At 56.2% G+C, this 13310-nt stretch overlaps 2 protein-coding genes across 3 annotated transcripts in view; one reads left to right on the top strand and one right to left on the bottom strand.

Annotated features, from left to right (window-relative positions):
• The first annotated feature begins 2969 nt into the window (after positions 1–2969).
• ZNF768 (zinc finger protein 768) lies at positions 2970–5529 on the top strand. The gene is made up of 2 exons (XM_081090108.1): positions 2970–3214; positions 3507–5529. Exons 1-2 carry the CDS (start codon positions 3130–3132, stop codon positions 5018–5020), a joined length of 1599 nt encoding a protein of 532 aa, XP_080946234.1. The 5' UTR covers positions 2970–3129; the 3' UTR covers positions 5021–5529.
• A 6092-nt stretch (positions 5530–11621) lies between these two features.
• The window catches only part of ITGAL (integrin subunit alpha L), a 37823-nt gene continuing 36134 nt past the window's right edge, over positions 11622–13310 (bottom strand). For both annotated transcript variants that reach the window (XM_081089576.1, XM_081089577.1), the window contains exon 31: positions 11622–12947. In XM_081089576.1, coding sequence (XP_080945702.1) covers positions 12777–12947 — 171 coding nt within the window. In that variant the 3' untranslated portion in view covers positions 11622–12776. The remainder of the gene's footprint in view (positions 12948–13310) is intronic.

The following is a 13310-nucleotide window of genomic DNA, read 5'->3' as shown; positions in this document are numbered from 1 at the left end:
TTAGCATTAGTGTTAGTATTCCAAAGAGTTTAAAAGTCTTTATTTACATTTTTTATTTAGCCTTAAAAGTATTTGGTAAGGTACTTTATCCATATGGAAATTAAAATAGAAGTATCTAATTTAGGACTGATGGGAGCTTAGACTACCACACATCTACTAGAATAGGTTTTTTAACCTAATAAAATTTAATACAACTTGATTTATCTTTTTTCTAAAAAATGCTCTTTATATTTTCAATTTGGCTTTTTTTTTTAATTTAAATTCTTTGTTGTTTAAAGTATTATTCCAGGGATGGAATTCTATGCCTGCTAAACTTTGAGAACCACTGCTCTGAATGAAATGTTATTTTCTAGCTGCTCTTAGCTTTTGAAAGAGGAGGGGTTGGTCTCAGGGCCTGTGTCAAATCTTAGGTCAGGGGATGACCTTGCTGGACACAAGACCATTTCCTTTGTTCTTGCCAAAGGGGCTGTGCTGTGGCAGGTTCTCTTTCTGTGTACTTCATCTTTTTAACTTACTGATTTTAAAGAGAGGGAAGGAGCACACCAGGGGATGATGATGTGGAGAAAGTGGCTGCTCACCTTGGGACACACAGGCTCCTCACCAGCACACAGTGGGAGAGCAAGGCCAGTGGACTCCTGCCTTGGATTAGCACCCTAGTTGGGACAAGCTGGAACCGTCATCAGAGGCTTTCCTGTGCTTGGAGCCTCTCGCTGCTATGGGTGGCAGACGGGGCTGGCTGCCGCCTCTTGAAAGCCTCTTGCGTAGACAGGTCTGGTGCTAGAGGAGGCTGCCTGGGAGCCAGCCGGCCACTCTTCCTCTAGGCACCAGTGAGGCTGAATTTCCACGTGGAAATGATGGTGCCCGGGCAGCTTGGAGCCCTGGACCGACTTCTGCTACATGTGGGCTTGTAGCCCATCTGTGGAGAGTACAGGCGGTGGACCATGTCAGACCTGCGCTGGAAGTTTTGCTCCTCACTGCAGAGCGGCTGCTCTCCCATGTGAATTGTCTGGGTAAGCAGGTCAGAAAGTCTCATGAAGGAGACTTCTGTCGCCCACGTGTGTGAGTGCTTTGGGGATGAGCAGGGGCACCCCAGGTCCAGCACTTCCCAATCAGTGCACTTGCAGGTGTTCATCCTAAAGGAGGCTGCAGGGCAGACCCGGGATGGCGAGAGGCATGGGGCTGGAAGCGGTTGCTCTGGAGGTGCCCGCTTTATTTGTGGGAGGGTATCAGTGATCCTGTTTGTAGGCCTCTATGCAGACATTCTCTCCAGCCTTTTACCACTTGGAATCCTCCCAATCCTGATCCCGCCTCTTTGCAGGAGAACGGAAGATGCCATCTTTCCTCCTTACCAGTTTCTTCCCTTCATTTGTCTGGGAAGGTAGGAGACCACAAACCACGACTCCTGCCCCCCTCACAATGAGAGCATCGGCTTTTCAGCTACCAGAAGGCGACCCAACTAGTTTTCGGCGGCAAGGAACGAGAGCTGGGTCCTCTCAGGGTGTCTCCTGGGGTCATTTCCCCCCTTGATTCCAGCTGCACTCGGGCAGCGCTCCTCGGTTTCCTTTCTTTACGCGCCTCCCCAAGAAGGGACCGGGAGTTCTCCGCCACCGTAAAGGCCAGACGGTTCTCTGTCCACGTCCACCCCGACTACCGCTCCACCCTCACCTGGGAGAAGTTCCCCCAGAGCCCTGGCCTCCCTGGGAGAGAGCCCAGGAACCACGGACTGAGGCTCCCGAGGTCGGACTTAAACCCAGGCTTCGGGGAAGGAGGCGGCAGGAGGCGCGGTGGCTGCAAAGAAGGCAGCCTCCTCCCGGAGGGCGGAGCTCCCGGCGGGCCCCTCCGGGGAAGCGCTGGCGGCGAGCGGGGAGACCCGGGAGGAAGGGTGTCTGCCCTCACTCCCAGGCTTTCATCCTTCGGGCAGATAAAACATAATGAAGGGAAACGGGGGCGGGGAGAGTTCAGAAGGCAGAGGCCCAGCCGGAGGGGAGACGCCGGGCAGGTCCCGCCCGCTCCTCCCGCAGGCGCTTTGGGGGGACTCGCGTTCCCCGGCGACCTTCAACGGCGAGCGGCGGGTGTAGCGGGAGAGGGCGGGGCGGCGAGAGCGCGAGCTTTGCTGGCCAATCGCTGAGCGCCCTGAGCGGCAGGGGCGGGGCCTCTGGGAACTCGAGGCGGAGCTGTTTCCTTGGCAACGATCCTAGCCCAGCGGGACGGGGTAGGGAGGGTGGAAATTAGGAGCCGGGAGGAGGGAGCCTGGAGGGGCGGGGGTGGGCGCGCCGGCGGGGGGCAGTGGAATTCTAGCGGGAGCGTGGGGTGCCCCAGAGTTTCCATGAGTTCACGGAGGGGCGGGGGCCCGTCCAGGTTTCCGAGGCGCGACCGGAGCTGACCCCGAGGCCCGGGAGCGCAGGGAGCGAGACACCGCCCCCGCCGGCGCCGGGAAGCGTCGCTCCTTCTCGCTGACCTTGGTCTCGCTTGTCCCCTCGCCCTTGGCCACAGTCACTGACGGATGCCGAGCCCAGAGGAAGGACAGATAGGCCGCCGGACGGACGGAGCCCGAGGACGTAGGCACACAAACTGCCCAGCCTCGCCCGCCGGCTCCAGGGTGCTCGGTCCTCGCCCACCTCGACGCCGGGGCCATCCAGCCCAGGGTTAATGCCAACGAGTTTCCACCTCCAGCCGCTCCTAGAGAGGCCGCGGCGCTAGCCACCGGGGGAACTGGCCGCGGACGGACACTTCCTGCGGGGGGAGGGGTCGGCTGCCGCAGCCCAGCCCGGGGCCGGGGGCCAGACGGCGGGGTCGCGGGCGGGAGCCGGGCCTGGGGGCAGCGGGGCTAGTCGTGAGGTCCCCCCTCCCTCCGAGGCCACGCGTGGGGGCCTGTGAGCGCCCCAGAGCCAGCCGAGACCTTGTGGGTGGAGGCGGGGCCCCGGGGCGGGGAGGAGAGGGGAGGGGCCCGGCCGGCCAGAGAGGCCCAGGGTCAAGACGTCCGGCCTTGGGGGCTGGGGCCGGGCAGCCGGGTCCCCCGGGCGTCGCTGAGTGGCGGGCGGCGAGGGCCTGGGTCTCGGGGCTCCCAGGCCGGGTCGCAGGATCGTGCCGCCATCGCCGCCGCCGCCGCCGCGCTGGGAGCCAGCGGGGATGGAACGGGAGGCGTCGCCGTGGGGCCTCGAACCCCGGGATGTGCAAAGTCCTGACGAAGTGGGGCCCGAAGGGTCCCTGGAAGGTGAGGGAGGGAGCGCCCCTCCAAGGAGCGTGCCTGGGAGGGGAGAGGGGGCTGTGGTCCGTGGGCGGGGAGGGGAATGGGGGGTTTGGACACCTGGGACCGGGGGCGGTGGGGGCGGGGGCCGGGTGTCCCGGGTTTGCCGTGGGGAAGGTGGGAATTTCAGCACCTGCACGAGGGCCAGCGACCATGTTTGAGGAGCGGGGAGCGGCTTGTGCAACTAATTAATGGTGGGACCCAGCGACCTTCCAGGCTCCACACAATCTGGGTTTTCTGTAATTCTCTGATCCTGCAGGCAACATGCGTGAGAATGAGGAAGAGGAAATTTCTCAGCAAGAGAGCACTGGGGACTATGAGGTGGAAGAGATTCCTTTTGGGCTGGAACCCCAGAGCCCTGGGTTTGAGTCACAAAGCCCAGAGTTTGAACCCCAGAGCCCCAGGTTTGAGCCTGAAAGCCCAGGTTTTGAGTCCCGAAGCCCTGGGTTTGTGCCCCCAAGCCCCGAATTTGCACCCAGAACCCCTGATTCAGATTCTCAGAGCCCCGAGTTTGAACCACAAAGCCCTGGGTATGAGCCCCGGAGCCCTGGGTATGAATCTCAAAGCTCGAGGTATGAGCCCCAGAGCCCTGGGTACGAACCCCAGAACCCTGAGTTCAAAACCCAAAGCCCTGAATTTGAAGCTCAAAGTTCCAAATTCCAGGAAGGTACAGAGGTGCTTCTCAGTCCCGAGGCAAAGAGTCCCTTGAGCATCCCCTTGGGAGTCCATCCCTTGGACTCCTTCGCACAGGGGTTTGGGGAGCAGCCCACAGCAGACCTTCCCCTAGGGCCACCTTTTGAGATGCCCACGGGGGCCCTGCTGGCTACCCCCCAGTTTGAGATGCTCCAGAATCCTCTGGGCCTGACAGGAACCCTTCGGGGTTCAGGCCGACGGGGTGGTCGGGCCAGGGGTGGACAGGGCCCTCGGCCTAACATCTGCGGCATCTGCGGGAAGAGCTTCGGCCGGGGCTCCACCCTCATCCAGCACCAGCGAATCCACACGGGCGAAAAGCCCTACAAATGCGAGGTCTGCAGCAAGGCCTTCTCCCAGAGCTCTGACCTCATCAAGCACCAGCGCACCCACACGGGGGAGCGGCCCTACAAGTGTCCCCGCTGTGGCAAGGCCTTCGCCGACAGCTCCTACCTGCTTCGCCACCAGCGCACTCACTCTGGTCAGAAGCCCTACAAGTGCCCGCACTGTGGCAAGGCCTTCGGAGACAGCTCCTACCTCCTGCGGCACCAGCGCACGCACAGCCACGAGCGGCCCTACAGCTGCCCCGAGTGTGGCAAGTGCTACAGCCAGAACTCGTCCCTGCGGAGCCACCAGCGGGTGCACACTGGGCAGAGGCCCTTCAGCTGCGGCATCTGCGGCAAGAGCTTCTCCCAGCGCTCAGCACTGATCCCCCACGCCCGCAGCCATGCCCGCGAGAAGCCTTTCAAGTGCCCCGAGTGCGGCAAGCGCTTCGGCCAGAGCTCTGTGCTGGCCATCCACGCCCGCACCCACCTGCCGGGCCGCACCTACAGCTGCCCGGATTGCGGGAAGACCTTCAACCGCTCCTCCACGCTGATTCAGCACCAGCGCTCCCACACGGGCGAGAGGCCCTACCGGTGCGCTGTGTGCGGCAAGGGCTTCTGCCGCTCCTCCACGCTGCTGCAGCACCACCGCGTGCACAGCGGGGAGCGGCCCTACAAGTGCGATGACTGTGGGAAGGCCTTCTCCCAGAGCTCCGACCTCATCCGCCACCAGCGGACCCACGCCGCTGGCCGTCGCTGACCTGGGGCCCTGTCGGGCAGGGCTTGGTGGGCAGAAGAGGAGGGGACGGAGCTAGAGAAACCTTTAGAATAGTGGGAAAGCTGGAGGAGTTGAGGATTCTAGGAGGAGAGGGGGCTAGGGAGGAGAAAGCTATATGCCCTGGAGATTTATGGGAAATGGGTAATGAAGAGGGGCTGGAGGTAGTCCCAACAGGCAGCAGGAGGCTCTGGAAGAATCCAGAAAGAGGTCAACAGAGAGCTGGCCTCAGCAGCAGCATGCCCCTTCGTGGAGGCCTGCTTGGCAAAGCGCTAGATGGGGGAGGGGGAGGGCGGGGAGGGTTACTTACTTAGAGTGGGGTAGCTTAGATCCGTAGCTACTGAGACCTTGTTGAGTCAGGAAGGGGTGAGGGGAGGTGGGATGGGGAGTAAAGCCCAGAGGGGGCCTGGGCCTCTGAGTGCAACCCCCAGTCTCCCTTGTCCTCAGGCTTTGGAGCCCCTGAATTTGCGTTCAATAAAAACCTCTACGTGGTTAAAGAGATCTGTCGTTAAAATGCGTGCACAGGCAGTGCCCTGGGCAGTGGGAGCACTAGGTCATGACTGGAAGAGCCAGCGAAGCCGTGGGGCCAGTCTGGGAAGAGCTGTTAATGTCAGGATTTCACTAGTCTTGGGCTCAGGAGGAGTGACTTGCCCATTCTGCCCAAGGCCTCGCTGATGCTTTGAACGCTGCACAGACACGGGGGCCATTGTGGGTCTGAGAGAGCCTTTCACCTTTGTGGCAGTCCCGCTTCCCAAACAGGGAGGGTCTGCCCTTGGGCCAGAAAACACCCTGATTCTCATATCTGAGTCTGGAGCCTGCGTACCATTCCCCCCCCACCCCCAGCTGTGCCGCTCTCCCACCCCCACCCCCACACCCCCACTCCCAGCTGCAACCTCCAGCCACCACTGTGCAGATCCTGACTCTGACCAGAACTTCAAGTTTCAACCCCATCCATAGGGGTTTTGGTGTTGGACCCAGTAGGAGGGTTGGATGTCAGCCTTTAAGACCCTCCCACCAGGCTGGCCTGATTTGCCACAGCTCTGCCTCCTTTTTAGGACCCCTGTACCTTTCAGTGGGGTCACCCTGCTACCACCCCACCTTTATCCTACTTTCCAGCTGAGCCTCAGCCCTCCTAACACTTGGCTCCTTAGGAAAGGATGGGAGGTTGGTGCCATCAGTGATTGGGGATTGCGGGGGGGGGGGGGGGGGTATTCTGGGGTGTGGCCTGTGATACCTCAGCTGAGGGGACAGGCCCTGCCTTGGGGAATCACCTGGCTGCTAGACACATCTTGAGATGAATTCCTGCTAGGGCCTCACAGGGCCCTGTGAAAGGTTTATTTATTCTATCTCACGGATTAGGGAAATGGAGCTCAGCTAAGTGGCCTGTTCAGTCACTCTGTGGCTTAAGAGGCAGATAAGACATTCTGACCAGGTCCGCCCGCTCCACCTGTCCCCAGCTTGGCCTCAAGGCAGGTGGGGTGTGTTGCTCTAAGGTCTCTAGGGCTCAGGATCCTGCCCTCATCCCCACCCCGTGCCCAGCCTCAGGGCCGTGTAACTTGCCAAGAGGAAACCGCTCCTCAGCACATTTCAGTCCAGCCTCTCAGGCCTGCAAGCCCTGGAAGGGCCTAGAGAGCATGTGGTTCAGTAGGGTTTGGTTGTGTTTAGTGGTTTTCAAAGTTTTCATTATTTTTGGAAGTAGATCCCTTAAAGTCTCAGTCTTTTAAAGATCTTTATAAACGTTATGCACATTTTTGTACAGACACCCTACCATACAAAAGTTCAAATATTGCCGAAACCGGTTTGGCTCAGTGGATAGAGCATTGGCCTGCGGACTGAAAGGTCCCGGGTTCGATTCCGGTCAAGGGCATGTACCAGGGTTGCGGGCACATCCCCAGTAGGGGATGTGCAGGAGGCAGCTGATCGATGTTTCTCTCTCATCGATGTTTCTAACTCTCCCTTCCTCTCTGTAAAAAATCAATAATAATAAAAAAAAAGTTCAAATATTAAAATACTCTGACTCCTATACTTAATATAGTTCATATACTAGTATGTAAGTATATACATAGAACTGCATTTGACTACCTGAAATACTACATTTGGAGACATTACTTCAGCATTTATTTCAATTATACAATTTAATTTTTATATTTTGGAGTTGATTCTTTTTTCAGCTTCCAAACATGCTCATGCCCTTTTAAGCTGGGAGGCCCTGGGCACGGTGCCTGTGGTGCTTAATTGATAAAGTAGCGTGCATGCACAGAACATCATTAAAAAAAGGCTAATATGCAAATGGTTATCATGCTGTGATGCGTAACGACCTATTAGTAGGGACCTGAGGCTGCGTGGCGCCTGGCCGGGGTGGGGGACCTCAGGCCGTGTCCCCCACCTGGTGGGGCTTGATGGGGATTGGGGCTGTCCAGGTCTGGGTCTCCTGCGATTTCGAAGCATGTGCAGGTGGGTGGGGACTTGACTCTGGGTCCCACAGTGTGCCCCAGACTCTGACAGGAGGGAGATTTTTAAAAATATATATATTTTATTGATTTTTTACAGAGAGGAAGGGAGAGGGATAGAGCGTTAGAAACATTGATGAGAGAGAAACATCGATCAGCTGCCTCCTGCACACCTCCTACTGGGGATGTGCCCGCAACCCAGGTACATGCCCTTGACTGGAATGGAACCTGGGACCCTTGAGTCCATAGGCCGACGCTCTATCCACTGAGCCAAACTGGTTAGGGCAGGAGGGAGATTTTCATATACATTTTACTAATTTTCTTTCATCTCTGACACTTCTATTATAGAGAAAGGGCAAATAGCAATATTAAAATATTTCCTCTAATTCCCTTTTAATGTGCATCAATTTCGTGCACCAGGCTACTAGTTAGTATATAAAAGCTGATCAAATGAGGGTGGGGCTCAGCTGCTCAGCCCCCACCCCTTTCTCTCGTGACAATTCCCAAGGTACCTCCAGATCCCAGGTGGGGCAGACCAGACCCAGGAAGAGCATGCGTCTTCCTAAGATCACGGTGGGAGAGCTAGTGGGAGAGCCAGAACTCCAACACCAGCTGTCTTGACTTGTGGTCCGAGACACTGCTTTTACCACATCATCCTACACATCTAAACCACCATTTCTGCTGTAGCCGGCTTGGCTCAGTGGATAGAGTGTCAGCCTGCGGACAGAAGGTTCGATTCCAGCCAAGGGCACGTGCCTGGGTTGTGGGCTCCATCCCCAGTGGGGGGCGTGCAGGAGGCAGCCGATCTATGATTCTCTGTCATCATTGATGTTTCTCTCTCTCCCCCTTCCTCTCTGAAATCAATAAAATTACATTAAAAAAAATAAACCACCATTTCTGCCCACTGTTATCAGGCACCGATGGGCTAGGAACAGTGACCCACAGTTTATAAGGGCCATTTAATGGTCATAATGGCCCTGAGATGGAGCACAAGTAGGTTTACTGTTTTGAGTATGTGAAACACAGAGTTTATTCTTGTATTATTGTTTATTATTTTCCATACAAATGACTGCAAACCTACTTTTGCCCACCCCTGTACAGTTATTTCTATTTTACAGATGAAGCAATGAGTCCCAGAGAGGATAAGAAATTGCCCCACATCGCACAGCGGAGCTGGATTCAAACCCAGGGCTGACTGGGTTTGACTCCTTTCGTATCAACACTAAGCTGTTGTTTACTTTGTCGCCGTCTCTCTCCCATGAGCAGAGTGTTTCCTAGAGGCCACGTGATTCATCATGGCCGATGGCATCACTCTGATGGGCTGTGTGGCCTGAAGGCTTGGGTGTTATGCTTTACATTTGTCTCCATTTAATTTCTAGCCAGATATAACTGGATATAATCCATGTAAAAAAAAAAAAAAAAAAAAAACAACAAACCTCTTTGGGGTCCTCAATAATTCTTAAGAGTATAAAGAGGTCCTGAAACCAAAACATCTGAGGGCACTTCCTTTGTGCCCGCCCTGGTGAGGGTCAGCGTTGGTAACATATGTGGGTGAAGCCTGAGGCTCGCCTTCCAGAACCTGCTCTCGAGGCAGGAGCCCACACAGTCAGTGTTAATGTGCTGGGCTGCATATCTGGGCTTCGGCCAGACGGGGCGCGCTGTGCTGTCTGTTCCTAAAACACACAGATCGGAAGGTACTGACTCCAGGCCAGGCCTTGAGATATGGTCTCATGGCCCCTTCCCAGGACGCTGTACGCTCTGCTCCTAGAACACATAGATAGGGAGGTAGTCACTGTAATGATGCTATACTGTGTCGGGAACTAAGGTTTTGTAACTTTGTGGTTTTTGCAAATAAAAATACTGTAATTCCTGTAGTCTGGGCTGCAGTTCAACCTCTGCTTCGGCAGGGTGCTGTGGCTGTAGTCAGCTGGCCAGCTTAATAAAGGCTCTTAAATTTAAATTCTGAGTTGGTGGTCTATCTCGCTGAGTGAACCCATAACATTTGGAGGCCGCAGTGAGATTCCCGGCAGGGGTGAGAGGGCCCCCCTATCTAGGGCAGGAGGCTCTCCCCCATCCATCACCGGGCAAGCGGCGAGGACTTATTGAAAAATCCTGCAGGAGTTCTTTCAGGCTTTACAGTCTACCCAGAAAGCAGACCAGAAGCAAGTCCGAGATGATCTGCCTGTATCTGGTTCATCCCTTCCAACCTGGTGACTCTGTTTGGGTAAAGAAATTTGCCAACCAAGGACTGACTCCTACCTGGAAAGGACCACCCCCACGGCAGTCAAGGTCGACGGGATCCTGATGTGGCTTCATCACACCCGGCTTATGACAGCCCAGGCAAGATAGAGAGTCCAGGACTCTTCGCACCCTCTAGAGATCATTCCAGGCCCTTATCTTATAAACAAGCCCACTGACTTTATTCAGCAAAGAATTAATTCTATCAAGCTTGTAGTCCTCAGGGGTCCCTCCCCAACAATGACCCAAAAGAGTCAATGATTTGACTCATGTACATAAAACCAGTGGGGAATGTGCTGGGCTGCATATCTGGCGCTTCGGCCAGACGGGTCATGCTGTGCTGTCTGTTCCTAAAACACACAGATAGGAAGGTACTGACATCAGGCCAGGCCTTGAAATATGGTCTCATGGCCCCTTCCCAGCACGCAGGCCTTCTTTCTCAGAAGGCCCGGAAGTCTCATTCCAAATTTGGGAGACAAAGGACTGGAAAAAGTATAAATAAAGAGAGCTTCCTCCACATGGGGGGGCCCAGAATTTGAAAGACACCGTTTCTCTGGGCCTGCACAGAATTTAATCATAAAATGTAACTCCTGTAGTCGGCGCTGCAGTTCAGCCTCTGCTCCCGCGGGGTGCTGTAACTGTAGTCGCTGGCCAGCTTAATAAATCCTCGCTTGCTGTTTCAGACCTAATTGGAGTCGGTGGTCTTATTCCTGCGAATGTCCCTCCACAACATTATGCGCCCCAATGAGGCAGAAACAGCGTGGTGTGGACGGTGCTTTTGTCCAGGAATTGTGGGACTGAGAAAAGCTCTGAAGTGCTTTGAAGTAGGAGGGTTTTCATGGATAGGAAAGGGGGGGACTGCACATGCTGGCGAGGGGAGCACATGGGCAAAGGCCACAGATATGCGAGGACAGGTGCTGGTCAGGGAGGTGGGATGTCTGGGGACGATGATGGCAGGTCTGGTCCTGAACTAAGCCTCCAGATCTTTTTAAAACAATTAACTTTAAAAATATTTTCTTTTTAAAAAGGAAGGAAGGGAGGAGGAGAGAGAGAAGCATTGATGTGATTGGTTGCTTCCTGCACCCCACCCCACTAGAAACTGAGCTGGAAACCCCGGGCCTGTGCCCTGACCGGGAATCGAACCAGCAACCTTTTGTTGCACTGGATGCCACCCAACCAACCGTGCCACACCGGCCAGGGCACGCCTCCCAGATCTTCTGTGCTTTTTTGCTTCCAAACTGGATGCAAATATCGACTTTCCCCGCCCCCCCCCCCGCACCCCCCCCCCGCCCCCCGTCACAGAATATCACCTCTTTAGAGAGACTTTCCTGACCACCTATCTAAGAGGACCCTCTCCATCACCCTCTAACTTGGTCTTTTGATTTATTTCTTCGCAGCCCTCTCACTACCTGGAATCACATTTCTACCCTCTCACTGTGTTCTCGATGGAGTGAAGCTTCCCATGTCCTCGGAGCACAGAACAGAGTATGACACAAAGCATTCAAAGAAATGTCACGTAAGTGAACACAACCTGCAGGCTCACCCCACAGACGCTGTTGCTCTGTGATAGTCCCGACAGTGAAAAGGGGCCCCAAGAGGGCAGTGGTGACTGGCCCCCCTGTCCAGTCTAAAGGAGGGGGCCTCAGGGTTTTTAAAAAAGGGAGAGTCTAGTCTACTCTCACCCCTTAGTGAATTGTCAGTGCTTCCCTAGCCTCCTCACTTCCGGTGTCTCTCCCTGCTTCTCTTTTGAACTAGCCCACAGGTGAGCCCAGGGTCCTCAGAGAGAGGGGGGGGGGGGGGGGAGGAGAGCTACTGTTTGGGTCCCACTCAGTGAGAAGAAAATGCTCATTGAATGAGCCAGGCTGGAACGTGGCCCCGGCACAGAAACATCACAGAATTGGACAGACTTTCCCATTTATTGGCGCTGGGAGCCAGGGCCCCGCCCCTGAGCTCAGAGTCTGGCAGGGGAGGCCGGTGGGGGTGTGGGTGAGTCCGGGCGGGGACTGTGGAGGAGGCGCCTGCGGAAGACTGAGCCTTCAGAAGGGATGCCACGGCCCATCCACACGCTTTCCTCTATCTCCCCTCCGGCCCCGTCATTAATGGAGTGACACTGTGTCAAGCACCGACGACGCGTCTGGCTCTGTGACATCATCAGGGATGCCAAGGCACGGTCCCCACCCAGGGAGCTCACTGCGGGATTTGAGACACGGAGATGAAATAAATCATCTCACGATGAACAAACAGGATCCCTGCTGGGACGGACAGTTGCAGGCGAGTGTAAGGGCGGTGATACGGGAGCCCAGGTGAGTCGGGGGCGGGCTGCCCTGGGGTCGATGTGAGCGATGAGGTCTGAAGACGGAGGAGAGTCAGCCAGGAGGAGGGGGAGGACGTCCGGGCAGAAAGCAGCCTGGGTGAAGGCGGCGAGCGAGAAAGGCCTGTGTAACGGGAGCTTCGCGGGGCGGTGGGAGGGCTGTGCCAGAGGCCAGGAAGGCCTGGGGCATGGGCACAGTGAGGCTGTTTTGCGGGTTTGGAAGGCACGTTAAGGAACTTGGTCTCTAGCTACAGAGCAACGGTTTGCAGCAGAAGCGGTGACACACATCAGATCTGCTCGCTGGCGGCAGAATGGAGGCCGGACCGTGCAGGGGAGAGCGGGCCCCCGTGGCAGGTGGGTGTGAGGGCTGGGAGGATCACTGGATCCCGGGACTAGTTTCTCCAAATTTAGATCAGACGCTCTCTTCCAGGGAGGACGCTACGAGGGGCTGTTAGAAGCCAGGACCAGCTGGTACCCACAAGGCCTCACCGTGGCAGCCTTCCTGGCCCGTCCCTTGGAGGCAAGCGGGAGTGAGCTCCATGTTCAGGACTGAGAGCCGGGAGCCTAGGGAGGGGCAGACTGGCGACAGCGGTTGCCAACCGGTGGTCCGGACCACTGGGGGTCCGCGAGGTCCGAAAGGTCGGTGACTGCTGGGCTAGGGGACCGGAGTGACGTGCAGGTAGAGCAGAGTGGCGCCAGCACCCCAAGTCCAGCCCGGGGCCCTCTGCGTCAGGCCTGGGCCTCAGTCCGTGCCGCCTCCGTCCAGGGCCTCCTCCTTGGGGAGGAGATCCACGCTGCTCGGATCCGTGGCCTCTTCCGCCGCCGCCACCTGCCCAGGGCCTTCTCCAGGGATCCCACTGGCGGCGTCGGCGGCCTCCATCCTCTCCTTCAGGTTCCGTTTGAAGAAGCCGACCTGCAGGAAGACCAGAGCTGAGTGAGCAGACAGTCCCTGGAGCACAGCTGGTCCCGGCAAAACATGAAAGCACTTTCTATGTTAATAAACCACGGACTCGTGGTTCCACTCCAGGGATGGGCGAGAGCGCCTGCCACACCTGGTTCTTGGCAAAGTGCTAAAAAGCTGTACGCTTCCTGGTTCATTCTTTTTTTTAAAAAAATATATAAATATATATTTATTGATTTCAAAGAGAAAGGGAGAGGGAGAGAGAGTTAGAAACGTCAATGATGAGAATCATTGATCGGCTGCCTCCTGCACGCCCCCTACTGGGGATCGAGCCCACAACCCAGACATGTGCCCTGATCAGAATCGAACCCGGGA

Source organism: Myotis nattereri, assembly GCF_964212035.1.
Source record: "Myotis nattereri genome assembly, chromosome: 4".
In the NCBI taxonomy this organism is placed as follows: Eukaryota; Metazoa; Chordata; class Mammalia; order Chiroptera; family Vespertilionidae; genus Myotis; species Myotis nattereri.
Note: the sequence above shows the minus strand (reverse complement) of the source record. Positions and strands in the feature narration are given on the sequence as shown.